This window comes from Leucoraja erinacea, chromosome 4 (genome assembly GCF_028641065.1).
Source record: "Leucoraja erinacea ecotype New England chromosome 4, Leri_hhj_1, whole genome shotgun sequence".
In the NCBI taxonomy this organism is placed as follows: Eukaryota; Metazoa; Chordata; class Chondrichthyes; order Rajiformes; family Rajidae; genus Leucoraja; species Leucoraja erinaceus.
This window is the reverse complement of record NC_073380.1, coordinates 52643763-52658521: the sequence shown is the minus strand read 5'-3', so window position 1 is coordinate 52658521 and position 14759 is coordinate 52643763. Positions and strand designations below refer to the sequence as shown.

Sequence of the window (14759 nt, the reverse complement as noted above, 5' to 3'; positions counted from 1 at the left end):
CACCAGGCAGTGAAGAAAGTGAATGGCATGTTAGCCTTTATAACAAGAGGAGTTGAGTATAGGAGCAAAGAGGTCCTTCTGCAGTTGTACAGAGCCCTAGTGAGACCACACCTGGAGTATTGTGTGCAGTATTGGTCCCCTAATTTGAGGACGGACATTCGTGCTATTGAGGGAGTGCAGCGTAGGTTTACAAGGTTAATTTCCGGGATGGCAGGACTGTCATATGCTGAGAGAATGGAGCAGTTGGGCTTGTACACTCTGGAGTTTAGAAGGATGAGAGGGTATCTTAGTGAAACATATAAGATTATTAAGGGCTTGGACACGCTAGAGGCAGGAAACATGTTCCCGATGTTGGGGGAAGTCCAGAACCAGGGGCCACAGTTTAAGAATAAGAGGTAAGCCATTTAGAATGGAGACGAGGAAACACTTTTTCTCACAGAGAATTGTGAGTCTGTGGTATTGTTATTGAGGGCGGCGGAGGCCGGTTCACTGGATACTTTCAAGAGAGAGCTAGATAGGGCTCTTAAAGATAGGGGATAAAGGGAGAAGGCAGGATCGGGGTACTGATTGGGGATGATCAGCCATGATCACATTGAATGGCGGTGCCGGCTCAAAGGGCCGAATGGCCTATTCCTGCACCCACTGTCTATTGTCTACTCCAGCACAGTGCAGTTCCATGTGTCCACACTATATTCTGTACTCTGGTATTTTCCATATTCTCTTTGCACTACTTATTGAACTTGTGCATGGCTTGATTGTACTCATGTATGGCATGATTATTAGTTTAGTTTAGTTTATTATTGTCATGTGTACCGAGGTTCATTGAAAAGCTTTTTTGTTGGGTGCTATCCAGTCAATGAAAAGCCTACGTGATTACAAATCAAGCCGTCCACAATGTGCAGATACAGGATAAAGGGTATATCATTTTGTGCAAGATAAAGTCAGATACAAGATAGTTCAAAGGTCTCTAAGAGGGAGGTCATAATGACTCTCGAGTTGTTGGTAAGATCAAGTCAAGTCAAATCGATTTTATTTCTATAGCACATTTAAAAACAACTCTTGTTGACCAAAGTGCTTTACATCAGTACAGATACTAACGTGCTACATAGAATGGTACACAGATCTAACAATACATACATAAAGTGTTTACAGTGCTCCCTCAGAGGACCTCAAGAAATGCTTGTGAGTAAAAATAGGTTTTCAGTCTAGACTTAAAGGAGTCGATGGAAGGGGCAGATCTGATGAGAAGAGGGATACTGTTGCTTGAGATAGTTCAGTTGCATGATAATAGCTGGGAAGAAACCGCCCCTGAATCTGGGGGGGTGCGTTTTACCTCTTGTCTGATGGGAGAAGGGAGAAGTGGGAGTGACCGACGTGAGACTGGATAGCATGCAAACTATAAACTCAACTTGACTCGGCTTAATTTCAACATCCATTTCTCCAATAATGTGGTAACAGAAAAATAAATTGGAGCTTAGCATGCGTGCAATTGGCAGGCTGACGTCTGTTTTCTTTCCTCCCAGGACCTGCCCCTAATTGATGTTAATACTTTTTAAATTTCCAGGTTTATTTAATTAACCCAGCTGTCACTGTCACAGAATCATACTTACAACGTGGAAACAGGCCCTTCAGCCCAACTTTCCCACAGCTGCCAACATGTCCCATCTACACTAGACCCACCTGCCTGAATTTGGCTTGTATCCCTCTAAACCTGTCCTATCCAAGTACCAGTCTAAATGTTTGTTAAACGTTATGATAGTCCTGCCCTGACACCCAGCTGTTGCTGGGCATATTTAGCAGCTCAAGCAGCATTGGGCTGTGACATTATTCCTCGGAGCACAGGAGGCTGACAGGTGAACTTATAGAGGTGTATTAAATCATGAGAGGAATTGATGGTCATACAGCCCAACTTGTCCATGATGACCAAGATCCCTATCTAAGCTACTCTGATTTGCCAATGTTTGGACCATATCCCTTACCTATCCATGTACTTGTCCAAGTGGCTTTTAAATGCTGTTATAGTACCTGCCTCAACTACTTCCTCTGACAGCTGGTTCCATATACCCCCAACCTCCGGGTGGAAATCTTGCCCTTGGGTTTCTACTACATGTTTCACTTTCAATTTAAACGTATGTCCTTTGATTTGTAATTCCCCTACTCTGGGTATAAAAAACTGTGCATTCACCATATCTAATCTACTAATTCTTTTATACACCTCTATAAGATCACCCCTCAGCCTTCTGTGCTCCAAGGAATAAAGTCCTAGCCTGCCCAACCTCTCCCTATTCATTCACCCTGGTGATGGGATGAATGCACACTCCTTTACTTGAATCTTGAGTAAAACACAAAGTGCTGGAGGACTTCAGTGGGTCAGGCAGCATTTGTGCAGGGATTGGACAGGGGACGTTTTGGGTCGTATCCCTTCTTCAGACTGATGGAGTAGGGGTGAGAAAGCTGAATAAGAGCGGTGGGGGAGGGACAAAGTCTGGCGAGTGATCTGGTGGATACGAGTGGAGGGGTGAGATTGGATGGGTGGAATAAGTGACAAAGGTTGGAAGTGAAAAGGAGACAAAATGGTATCAGATAAGGAGTGGAGTGAAACGGAGATGTGGAGGTAGGGATATGGGTTGAAGGAGACTGGAGGGGGTGGAGAGAGATAGAATGAAGGGGAAACGGGGGTTTGGGGATAGGCATATAATTAGTACGGGTGTCAAAGATTATGGGGAAAAGGCAGGAGAATGGGGTTGAGAGAGAAATTTAGATCAGCCATGATTGGATGGCGGGGCAGGTTCGATGGGCCAAATGGCCTAATTCTGATCCGTTAACTTATGGTGGGGAAAAGGAGCAGGGCGACTTGGCTTTGTAGGGGGGAACTGCAGATGCTGGTTTCAACTGAAGGCAGACACAAAATTCAGAAGTAACTCAGGGGGTCAGGCAGCATCTGAGGAGAAAAGGAATATGTGACGTTTCGGGTTGAGACCCTTCCTCAGACTTGGGAGAGCACTATGCTCCTAATGTTAGTGCATCACCACAGTGACACAGCAGAAGGGGCCCCACACAGAGAGCACAGCACTAAAGGCACAGCGTCTGTCTCAGTCGATTGAATTATTAATTGCGGCCAGGCGCAAACAGGATTGAGCTGCCGAACTGCCAGATGTGACCTGCTCCCTGATGCAGCTGCAGGGGAGAACCCAGCAGTGTAACTGCAGACAGACACAAAGTGCCGGAGTAACTCAATGCGCCAGGCAGCATCTCTGGAGAATAGGAGTAGGGGGCGTTTTGGGTCGAGACCCTTCTTCAGACAGAGAGTTAGGGGGAAAGAGAGATATAGAAGATAGACACAAAAAGTTGGAGTAACTCAGCGGGACAGGCAGCATCTCTGTGGAGAAGGAATGAGTGACGTTTTGGTTCGAGACACTTCTTCAGACTCGTTAGGGATATAGATGGCGATATAGAGAGATATGGAACAAATGAATAAAAGATATGCAAAAAAAGGTACGAGGTAGAGGTGCATTGTTGGCCGTTGTCTAGGTGTAAACGGGTTATACAGACAATAAAACTCACCAGTGTAATAGTACAACAACTAGGGTGGGGGAAGGACAGAGAGAGAGAGAGAGAGATAGGGGAATGGAAGAGTTACTTGAAGTTAGAGAAATCAATATTCATACCGCTGGGATGTAATTGCAGGCCATGGATGTCCCGTCTCACTACCAACCCTCCCCTCCCTGACCCAGTGCACCGCTTCTCTTCCAAATGTCACTGATGCCAATACTTTGGGGTGTTGGTCCCCAGTCACGGAGTCATAGAGCTCGGGGGGGGAGATTTATTAGGAACTTTTTTTTTACTTTTAAACTTTTTGAGATACAGCAGGCTCTTTGGCCAGTCTGACCCTGTACACAAGCACTATCCTACAATTCACAATTTTTTTAACCAAAGCCAATCAATCTACAAACTTAATAACAGCGGGCAAGCAGCTGTTTCTGAATGTGGTGGAACGTGCTTTTGTATCTTCTGCATGATAGGAGAGAGAAGAGGGAAAGACTGGGAGTGCGAGTGGTCCTTGATTATGTTGGCTGCTTTTCAGAGGCAACGAGAAGTGTAGAAAGAGTCGATGGTGGGGAGCCTGGTCTGTGTGATGGACTGGGTAACATCCACAACTCTGCAATTTCTTGTGGTCTTGGGCAGAGCGATTCCGAAAACTGCGATACATCTATAATGCATCTATACTGCGATATTTTCTATAATGCATTTATATCAGGCCCTTCGGCCCACATTCTCTATGCCAACTAAGACTCTATGCCAACTAAGATGGTACATTGAGCCACTAACTCACTTACATTGACCCAGTTTCGATCCTGACTAAGAGGGCAGAGTGAAGTGGTTTCGCTTAGTTTAGAGATACAGTGTGGAAACAGGCCCTTCAGCCCACTGAGTCCACGCTGACTGGCGATCCCCATTACACTACTAGGAACAATTTACAATTTTTTACCAAAGCCAATTACCCTACAAATCTGTATGTCTTTGGAGCATGGAAGGAAACTGGAGCACCCAGAGAAAACCTACGCGGCCATGGGGAGAAGGTACAAACTGGGGCAGAGTGAGGTGACGGGACAGAGGAATGGGCTGGTGTGTTGGGGCAGGGTGCGTGATGGGGGTTTGTGCATGGATTTTGGGGAAGCCATGGACACAAGAATACACTTTACAACTCAACCTGATTGGCAATCAGTTCATTAAGACCTTACCCAGATTGCTGCCTGGATACCCTGGATTACGGGGTATTAGCTGCAGGGAGAGGTTGGACAGACTTGGATTCTTTTCGCTGGAATGCCAGAGGTTGAGGGGAGACCTGATAGAAGTATATAAAATTATGAGGGCCATAGATATGGTAGACAGTCAGAACCTTTATCCCTAGGGTGGAAGTGTTAAAGAGTAGAGGGCAAAGCTTTAAGGTGAGAGGGGCAAAGTTTAAAGAAGTGTGGGGCAAGTATTTTATACAGAGGCTGGTGGAGGCAGATACAATAATGGTGTTTCAAAGGCTTTTAGATAGGCACATGGGTATGCAGGGAGTGGAGGGATCTAGATCATGGGCAGGCAGAGGATTGAAGATAAAATATTTTCTCATTGATCAAAATCAGTTGCTAACTTTCAACGATCGCCTAGATTATATCAATGGCTGTCTTCCCCCACACAAGGTATACAATGACAGCTATAGATTGTACAACCCGTCCCAGAAGCCAAGTGTGCCTCTCAGTGGCCTGTCTATAAAATGCACTGTCGTTACGCATCAGTTTAGAATATTGTGTTCAGTTCTGGGCAACATGTTATAGGAAACATGTTGTCAAGTTGGAAAGGATGAAGAGAAAATTTACGAAAACGTTGCAAGGACTCGAGGGTTTGAGCTATAGGGAGAGGTTGAACAGCCTACAATATTATTCCTTGGAGCGCAGGAGAATGAGGGGTGATCTTATGGATGTGTATAAAATCATGAGAGAAATAGATTGAATCTTTTGCCCAGAGTTGGGGAATTGAGAACCAGAGGATATCGTTTTAAGACGAAGGGAAATAGGAACCTGAGGTAACTTATTTACACAAAGGTTGGTGGGTATATGAGAAAAACAGCCATATCCCAAATCTCTGCCAAGTAGGACATTAGATAATTGGGATACACCCTTTGCATAGATACATAGAAAATAGGTGCAGAGTAGGCCATTCGGCACGTCGAGCCAGCACCACCATTCAATGTGATCATGGCTGATCATCCACAATCAGTACCCCATTCCTGCCTTCTCCCCATATCCCTTGATTCCGCTAGCTCTAAGAGTTCTATCTAACTCTCTTTTGAATGCATACAGTGAATCGGCCTCCACTGACTCTGAGGTGGAGAATTCCACAAATTCACAACTCTGGGTGAAAATGTTATTCATCATCTCAGTTCTAATTGGCCTACCCCTTATTCTTAAAACTGTGGTCCCTTGTTCTGGACTCCCCAACATCGAGAACATGTTTCCTGCCTCCAGCGTGTCCAATCACTTAATAATTTTACATGTTTCTATAAGATCCCCTCTCATCCTAAATTCCAGTGAATGCAAGCCCAGTCCACCCATTCTTTCGTCATATTTAAGAAAGATGCAGATGCTGGAAAAAATCGAAGGTAGACAAAAATGCCGGAGAAACTCAGCGGGTGAGGCAGCATCTATGGAGCAAAGGAATAGGTGACGTTTTGGGTCGAGAACATTCTTCAGACTTCAGTCTTTCACCATATGACAGTCCTGCCATCCCAGGAATGAACCTGGTGAACCTACGCTGCACTCCCTCAATAGGAAGAATGTCCTTTCTCAAATTAGGAGACTAAGACTGCACACAATACTCTAGGTGCGGTCTCACCAGGGCCCTGTACAACTGCAAAAGAACCTCTTTGCTCCTAAACTCAAATTCTCGCGCAATGAAGGCCAACATGCCATTAGCTTTCTTCTCTGCCTACTGTACCCGATGACTGATGTACAAGGACACCCAAGTCTCGTTGCACCTCCCCTTTTCCTAATCTGACACCATTCAGACAATAATCTGCCTTCCAGTTCTTGCCACCAAAGTAGATAACCTCACATTTATCCACATTATATTGCATCTGCCATGCATTTGCTCACTCACCCAACCTATCCAAGTCACCCTGCATCCTCTTCACAGTTCACACTGCCACACAGCTTTGTATCATCTGCAAATTTGCTAATGTTACTTTTAATTCCTTCATCTAAATCATTAATATATATTGTAAATAGCTGTATTCCCAGCACCGAGCCTTGCGGAACCCCACTAGTCACTACTGCCATTCTGAAAAGGACCCGTTAATTCCTACTCTTTGTTTTCTGTCTGCCAACCAATTTTCTATCCATGTCAATACCCTAACCCCAATACTATGTGCTCTAATTTTGCCCACTGATCTTCTGTTTAGGACCTTATCAAAGGCTTTCTGAAAGTCCAGATACACTACATCCACTGGCTCTCCCTTGTCAATTTTACTTGTTACATCCTCAAAAAATTCCAGAAGATTTATCAAGCAAGGTTTCTCCTTTATAATGGCACACAAAATCATGAAGGAATTGGATAGGGTGAAGGTAGGAATCAAGGTGAGAGGGGAGACAGGAACCCAGACAATCTTTACACACAGGGGTTGGTGTTCCATTCTGTTTGTAGTTTGTTTGGTTGTTTGTTTGTCTTTTTGCACAAAAGTCCGCGAGCATTGCCACTTTTCATTTCACTACACATCTCGTATGTGTATGTGACAAATAAACGTGACTTGACTTGACTTGACTTGGTGGGTATATGGAATTACAGAACATGGTCTATATCCCTCCATTCCATGCCTGTCCAAATGCCTCTCTGATTGAACATTACCCCCGGCAGCACTCTCTGCCTCTCATCATTATATGGGACCCTTCTTCAGACGGATGCTGAAAGCTGGAAGAGAGGAGGGGCAGGACAATGCCCTGCAAATGAGAGGTGGATACAGGTGAGCGATTGGGATAGGAAAGGTGTGATTTGTGAAGCCAGAGGTAGGAATGTAGGTGGAAGGGAAGGAGGACGGGCAAAATGGGTGCAAGTCTAGGTGAAGCAGAGGGGGAAGGAAGAAATGAATAAATAACAAAGTTTTTAAGAGAGAACTGCAGATGCTGGCAAAATCGAAGGAGACAAAAAAGCTGGAGAAACTCAGCGGGTGAGGCAGCATCTATGGAGCAAAGGAATAGGCAACGTTTCGTGTCGAGACCCTTCTTCAGACCACCAACATATCTCGACCCGAAACGTCACATATTCCTTCGCTCCATAGATGCTGCCTCACCCGCTGAGTTTCTCCAACTTTTTTTGTCTACCAAATAACAAAGTTTGGTTGTTTGTAGGCCAGTTACCTAGTTACCTAAAATTGGACAATTGAATGCTCACACCTTTAGGTTGTAAGTGACCCAAGAGGAATAAGAGGTGATATTCCTCTAGTTTACATATGGCTACATGGCAATGGAGAAGGCCCAGGACAGAGAGGTTGGTGTAGGGATGGGAAGAAGAGTTAAAATGTTTAGTAACCGGGAGATCCCGCGGACTGAGCGCAAGCGTCTGGCGAAACGGTGGAAAAATGTGCCCCTCCCTCCCGGAGTGTTCCGTCCAGTTGGATTCCATTAGTTTGCTACAAATTCCAACATCTGCGGCCTCTGGTGCCTCCTCACTAACAGTGATGTGTCCGACTCAGATTAAAGGAGCATTGATCGACTCACGTTCACATCGATTTACCACCGAGGTCGTCGCTGGTTGCCATGGTTCCTGGTTGAATCCGGGACAGCAGCGGCTGCAGGATATCCCGCATGTGTTGTGCTGACACGCACACTGCAACCTGGACATCATACACACCACACGTCAGTAACACACCACTGGCCTCAACCGCACCGTGTTTCAACACATGAACATCTGCACAAAATCCAGAATGTACCTCAAAAAGAGACACTAAGTGCTGGAGCAACTCGGCAATTTCGGATGGAAGAAAGGTCACCTATCCATGTTCTCCAGAGATGCTGCCTATCCTGCTGGTTTACTCCAACGCTTTGTGTCTTTTTTTGTAAACCAGCATCTGCAGTTCCTTATAGACTCGTAGAATCATACAGTGTGGAAACAGGCTCTTCCGGCCCAAGTTGCCCACACCGACCAACATGTCCCATTTACACTTGTCCCACTTGCCTGCGTTTGGCCCATATTCCTCTAAATCCATCCTATCCATGTACCTGTCCAATTGCTTCTGAAATGTTGTGATAGTACCTGCCTCAACTACCTTCTCTGTCAACTTGTTTCATACACCCACCACCCTTTGTGTGAAAGAGTTACCCCTCAGATTCCTATAGATTTTTCCCACTTCATCTTAAACCTATGCCCTTCTGGTTATCAAATCCCCTAATCTGGGTAAGAGACTCTGTGTGTTCCTTGTTTCTACATTCTCCAGAAGCTACTTCAATCGTTAGGTTTTCGGGCTTAGGTTTAGGTTTATTATTGTCATATGTACTGAGAAATAGTGTGACTGTATGACTCTATGTACCTCATGGTGTGTCATCGCCAGTCCTTCTGACCATTCTGTTCGCATGGTTAGTTCAGCACTGTTCACTGTTGCTATTTTGAAGTTAGCATGCAGGTCCACCACGTAGTTAAAAAAGCCAACAACATTTTAGTTTAGGTTTAAGATTATTATTGTCACATGTTCTGAGGTACGTTGAAAAGCTTTGTCTTGCATGCAAGGATGTGAACAGTGGATCTAGTAGAACTGTTTAGGAACAGCCCCTCATATTTTGCTTGGGCAGCTTACAACCAGCAGTATGAAGGTTGATTTCTCTAATTTCAAATAAACCCTGCATTCCCTGGTCATCCTACTAGTTCCACTGTTCACCTCCTTGTATCCCTTCATTATCACCTCTTCCCCAGCCAACAATGGGCCATTATGGACTCCACCTTTCCTTGGTCATCTGTTGCCAGCCCTGCTTTGTTCTGGCCTTTATTCCGGCTTTTTCTGACGTCCAGTTCCCTCCCCTCTCTCAGTCTGAAGAAGCGTCCCAACCCGAAAAGTCACCCATCCTTTCTCTCCAGAGATGCTGCCTGACCCGCTAAGTTACCTCAGCATTTTGTGTCTACCTTCGGTGTAACATCTGCAGTTCCTTCCTACCCATGTTCTCCAGAACTGCTGCTGACCTGCTGAGTTACTCCAGCACTTTATGGGTTTTTTTTTGTAAATCAGCATTTGCAGATCATTGTCCCTTGTGCCAAGATCAGACGTGGAGATTGCAAAATGGTACCAGAACGTGGCGACACTCTGGGTGTGCCGGTCCAGAAGAAGATGTATTGTACTCATGATTGGACAGGAGAGCATGTAGAGCAAGTTTTTCACCATATCACTGTACACTTGACAATAAATAAAATAAACTAAGCCAAATTAATCTAAGTCACGTTTAATCCATGAGGGATGTACGTTGTTCCTGTTACTCAGGTACATTGATCATAGAACCGCGGTGATGCCAACTCATTTTTTGACTGTGTTCACGCTGAACACGATAAATACTTACAGGAAGGGGCTTGCTGGATCCTGGGCATTGCAGATGTCCGAGTGCCCGTTACAAACGCACCGACCACCGATACTGATGTCCTTGATGCTGTAGTAATACTGAGAGAATGGAGAGAATTGATGGCCGACTGACACTAATGGAATCATAGAGACGTTTTCACCAACCTATCTATCTACCTGTGATGCCAATTTCAGACAACTGTGTACCTGCACTCCTAGATCCCTCTGCTCTACAACACTCGCTATCTACCTGTGACGCCACTTTCAGGGAACTATGTACATGTACTCCAGGATCCCTCTGCTCAACAACATCTGCTTAACAAAGGGTACGGCCTGGATGGAGCATTTTAGTCGGCATGGAACAGTTGGGCTGAATGGCCTGTTATACAACACAAAGCACAACCTTATCTTCCTTTGAAGAAGTTTTCGTCCTCTATCCCCTCAAGGTATGACTACTTTGAAGAAGTTCCCATCATCTCCAACGGGCCTCCAGCTCTTCATCATGCCCCACCACCCCACTCCCCACAACCTCCTACTTTCAATCTGAAGAAGAGTCCTGACCTGAAACGTCATCTATCCATGTTCTCCACAAGAGCCACCTGTCCCGTTGAGTTACTCCAGGGCTTTATGTCTACTTTATCTTATGCATTTGTATCGTGTCAGCTCAGAACCTACCCTTCGAGTGACGGTAGGATCCCTCTGAGTCTTGGAGATGAGATGACCCAGTAAGGTGTTTGTCCGTAGGAACCGCAGCCTGATGTTCGTGGCCTTTGTGAAATCTCTTAAAACGGGAGAGTCGTTGAAGGTGGTGGACCCTGGCCGACCATTAACCAAGGACACGACAATCTGCAGAAAACATCATCATGCGTGTTGAGGCATTCACGGCAGAATGAGTAAAAGGCAATTTTAATGTTTTTTTTAATATCATATAACCATATAACAATTACAGCACGGAAACAGACCATCTCGGCCCTACAAGTCCGTGCCGAACAATTTTTTTCCCTTAGTCCCACCTGCCTGCACTCATACCATAACCCTCCATTCCCTTCTCATCCATATGCCTATCCAATTTATTTTTAAATGATACCAATGAACCTGCCTCCACCACTTCCACTGGAAGCTCATTCCACACCGCCACCACTCTCTGAGTAAAGAAGTTCCCCTTCATATTACCCCTAAACTTCTGTCCCTTAATTCTGAAGTCATGTCCTCATATCCCGCAGCAGAATCAGAGAGCTCGGTGACCTAGCAATTATTTCTAGGAAACAAAGAACTGCAGATGCTGGTTTAAACCAAAGATAGACACAAAGTGCTTGAGTAACTCAACTGGTCGGGCAGTATCTCTAGAGAAGAAGGATGGATGACGTTTCGGGTCAGGACCTTTCTTCAGTCTGAAACATCAGCCTGACCCAAAACGTCACCCATCCTTTCTCTCCAGAGATGCTGCCTGACCCGCTGAATTAATGGAATTAGAGCTTTTTGTGTCTATCGTCAGCAGTTAATTCTGCTGCACACGGAAATACAGATGCTGGAAACCTGAGCAAAAAACAGAGTGCTGGAAGAACAATTATGACTTATAAAAGATATTGGGACAGATATCTGGATAGGAAGTGTTTCAAGGACTATGGGCCAATGCAGGCAAATGGGACTAGCCCAGTATGCCAACTTGGTCGGCCATGGACAAGATGGGCCGAAGGGGGGTAGCATGTGTGGACGGAATGGACAGGCATCGTCTCAGATTGGAGGATCCTGACCCAAAAAGTTGGGGGTCCATTTCCCACCACAGATGCCCACTGAGTTCCTCCATCACTTTGTTTTATTTAAGTTCTGCTTCCTCACAAGAAAGACTGGATAGACTTGGTTTATACTCTCTAGAATTTAGAATTTAGATGAGAGGGGATCTTATAGAAACTTACAAAATTCTTAAGGGGTTTGGACAGGCTAGATGCAGGAAGATTGTTCCCGATGTTAGGGAAGTCCAGGACAAGGGGTCACAGCTTAAGGATAAAGGGGAAATCCTTTAAAAAACCGAGATGAGAAGAACTTTTTTCACACAGAGAGTGGTGAATCTCTGGAACTCTCTGCCACAGAGGGTAGTTGAGGCCAGTTCATTGGCTATATTTAAGAGGGAGTTAGATGTGGCCCTTGTGGCTAAGGGGATCAGGGGGTATGGAGAGAAGGCAGGTACGGGATACTGAGTTGGATGATCAGCCATGATCATGTTGAATGGCGGTGCAGGCTCGAAGGGCTGAATGGCCTACTCCTGCACCTAATTTCTATGTTTCTATGTTTCACTGCTCCAGCAACCAGAGTTCGATCCTGACCACGGGTGCTGTATATGTGGAGTTTGCTGATTCTCACTGTGACCGCACAGGTTGCCTCCGGGTGATCCGGTTTCCTCCCACATCCCAAAGGCAAGCGATTGGCGGATAAATTGGCCCGACTGTGCAGATCAATAGCGCAAAGAATCAAAGAGGTGTTGATGGGCAGAGGAGAGCAAGTGGAAGGTGTACAGGGAAAACAGGAGAGTGAAGAGAAGTGATGGGGATGCTCCGACAGAGGTGCCAATGACCCAATGTATAAGATAAAATGAAGGCCATTTGGCCCATCGGGCCTGTGCCAGCCGTTTGACAGACCTCCCCAATCAATCCCGTAATCATGACCTTTCCCGACAGATCTCTCTTTTTCATGGGCAACCTTTGCGAGGCGCCTGCCTTCAAGAATGTGCTCTGGAGCAGAACAAATTGAGTTGTTAAATTGTACACCACAATAATGGGCCCTTCAGCTCACCTTGTCCACACTGCCCAAGTTGGCACACTGGGCTAGTCCCATCTGCCTGAATTTGGCCCATAGCTCTCTAAACTCTTCCTATCCATCCATCCAAATGCCTTTCAAAAGGCAAAATTGTATCCGATTCTATAGCTCCCTCTGGCAGCTCATTTCAGATACGGACTTTCCCGGAGTGAAAAGGTTTACCCTGAGGTCCCTCATAAATCTCTCCCCTCTCACCTTAAGCCTCTGCCCTCGAGTTTTATATTTCTCTCTCTGGGAAAAAGACTGTGAGCATTCACTTTATCCACGCCCCTCTGATCTTGCACACCTCAAAAAGGTCACCACTCAGCTTCCTAGTCTCCAAAGAAAAAAGTGCCAGTGTCTCCCCCTGTAACTAAAGCCCACACAAGTCCAGGGAACAAAAGACTCTGAATGGCTTGGCCCCGTTCAGGAATCCTGGTGAATCTCTTCTGCACCTCTTCTGACTTAATCTTCCCACAGTTTTTTTATGGCCCCCTTCCAATCATGTTTCTCTGAAGAGCAATCCTCCATCTCTGGAAACAATTTGCGGCACTTACTCTTTCTAACCCTCTCTGCCAACAGCCTGAACCATGAGGTACAAGGTTCCACACGCTCTCACTTTGTATTTCTTAAAGGACCCAGTTGCAGATCTCTACAGCTGGAAATGCCCTCTCGAGAATTGTAATTCCCCTCGAGTAAATTTACAATCAGATCTCCCTTCAGCCCACTGTTTTGTAGAGAAAAGGCCCTGATGTGGCCCCTCACATTCATCATCTCCTCTTTCAAGAATCCAGATCATCTCCCCATCTTTTTGAGAATGGTAGGACCACAACAAGAGTTCTGCAATATCACCTCATGTTCCGCTTGGGTAGCTAACAACCCAACGGTATGAAGGTTGAATTCTACAACTTTAAGTAACACACACCGACCACCCCCCTCATTCTCTCCTTTGCCACCCACCACAGTACGCACGCCCCCACTATCCCCCCCCCCCCCCCCCCCCCCCACCACAACCCATTCACCCCCCATCCCCTTCCACCCTCCCCCTCCCTCCGCCTTTACATTTTACATGTATAAAATCATGCGAGGAGTTGTTCGGGTTGATGCACAGTCTCTTGCCCAGAATGGGGAAACAAGAGCCAGAGGAGATGGGTTTATGGTGAGGGGGGAAAGATTTAATAGGAACCTGAGGGATGACTTTTCACACAAAGTATGGTGGTGTACGGAACAAGCTGCTGTAGGAGGTAGTTAAGGCAGGGACTATTGCAACGTTTAAGAAATATTTAGACAGGTATACGGATAGGGCAGGTTTAGAGAGATATGGGCCAAATGCGGGCAGCTGGGATTAGTGAATGGGTCATGTTGGTTTGGTGTGGGCAAGTTGGGCAGAAGGGCCTGTTTCCACACTGTAATACTATGACTCTTCTCTCCTTATCTGACACCCTATTGTCTCCTCGTCACCTCGAGACAGTGCCCGCAGTCAGGATTGAACCTGGGTCTCTGGCGTTGCGTACGGCAGCAACTCTACCATGGCGCTACAGTGCCGCCCTTCAACCACTGTGCTCCACCCTTAACTACTTGAACTAATTAACGACTTGAATTAAAGGAGTTTAATAAATCTACAACTGTATTGAAAAAACTATTCTCGGTAATAAGAATGCACTGTTGTAAAAAACATGTTTAGTTCCCTAATATCATCGAGGTGCATAGTGATGCAGCAGTGAAACAGGCCCTTCAGCCCACCTGGTCCGTACCGATCATTACCCGCCCATTTACACTGATTCCACATGAATCCTTCATTTCCTCTCCGTTCTCAGTGGCATTTAAGAAGCATTCAGATAGGCACATGGACGTGCGAGGAATGAAGGGAAATGGTCACATG

General features: G+C 45.8%; 1 protein-coding gene across 1 annotated transcript in view; it reads right to left on the bottom strand.

Annotated features, from left to right (window-relative positions):
• The window catches only part of LOC129696407 (laminin subunit alpha-3-like), a 197421-nt gene that overhangs the window by 148548 nt on the left and 34114 nt on the right, over positions 1 to 14759 (bottom strand). Inside the window, exons 5-7 of the mRNA XM_055634270.1 lie at positions 10760 to 10930; positions 10086 to 10183; positions 8262 to 8377 (exon numbers count right to left, since the gene is read on the bottom strand). Of these exons, the coding sequence (XP_055490245.1) occupies positions 8262 to 8377; positions 10086 to 10183; positions 10760 to 10930 (385 nt within the window). The remainder of the gene's footprint in view (positions 1 to 8261; positions 8378 to 10085; positions 10184 to 10759; positions 10931 to 14759) is intronic.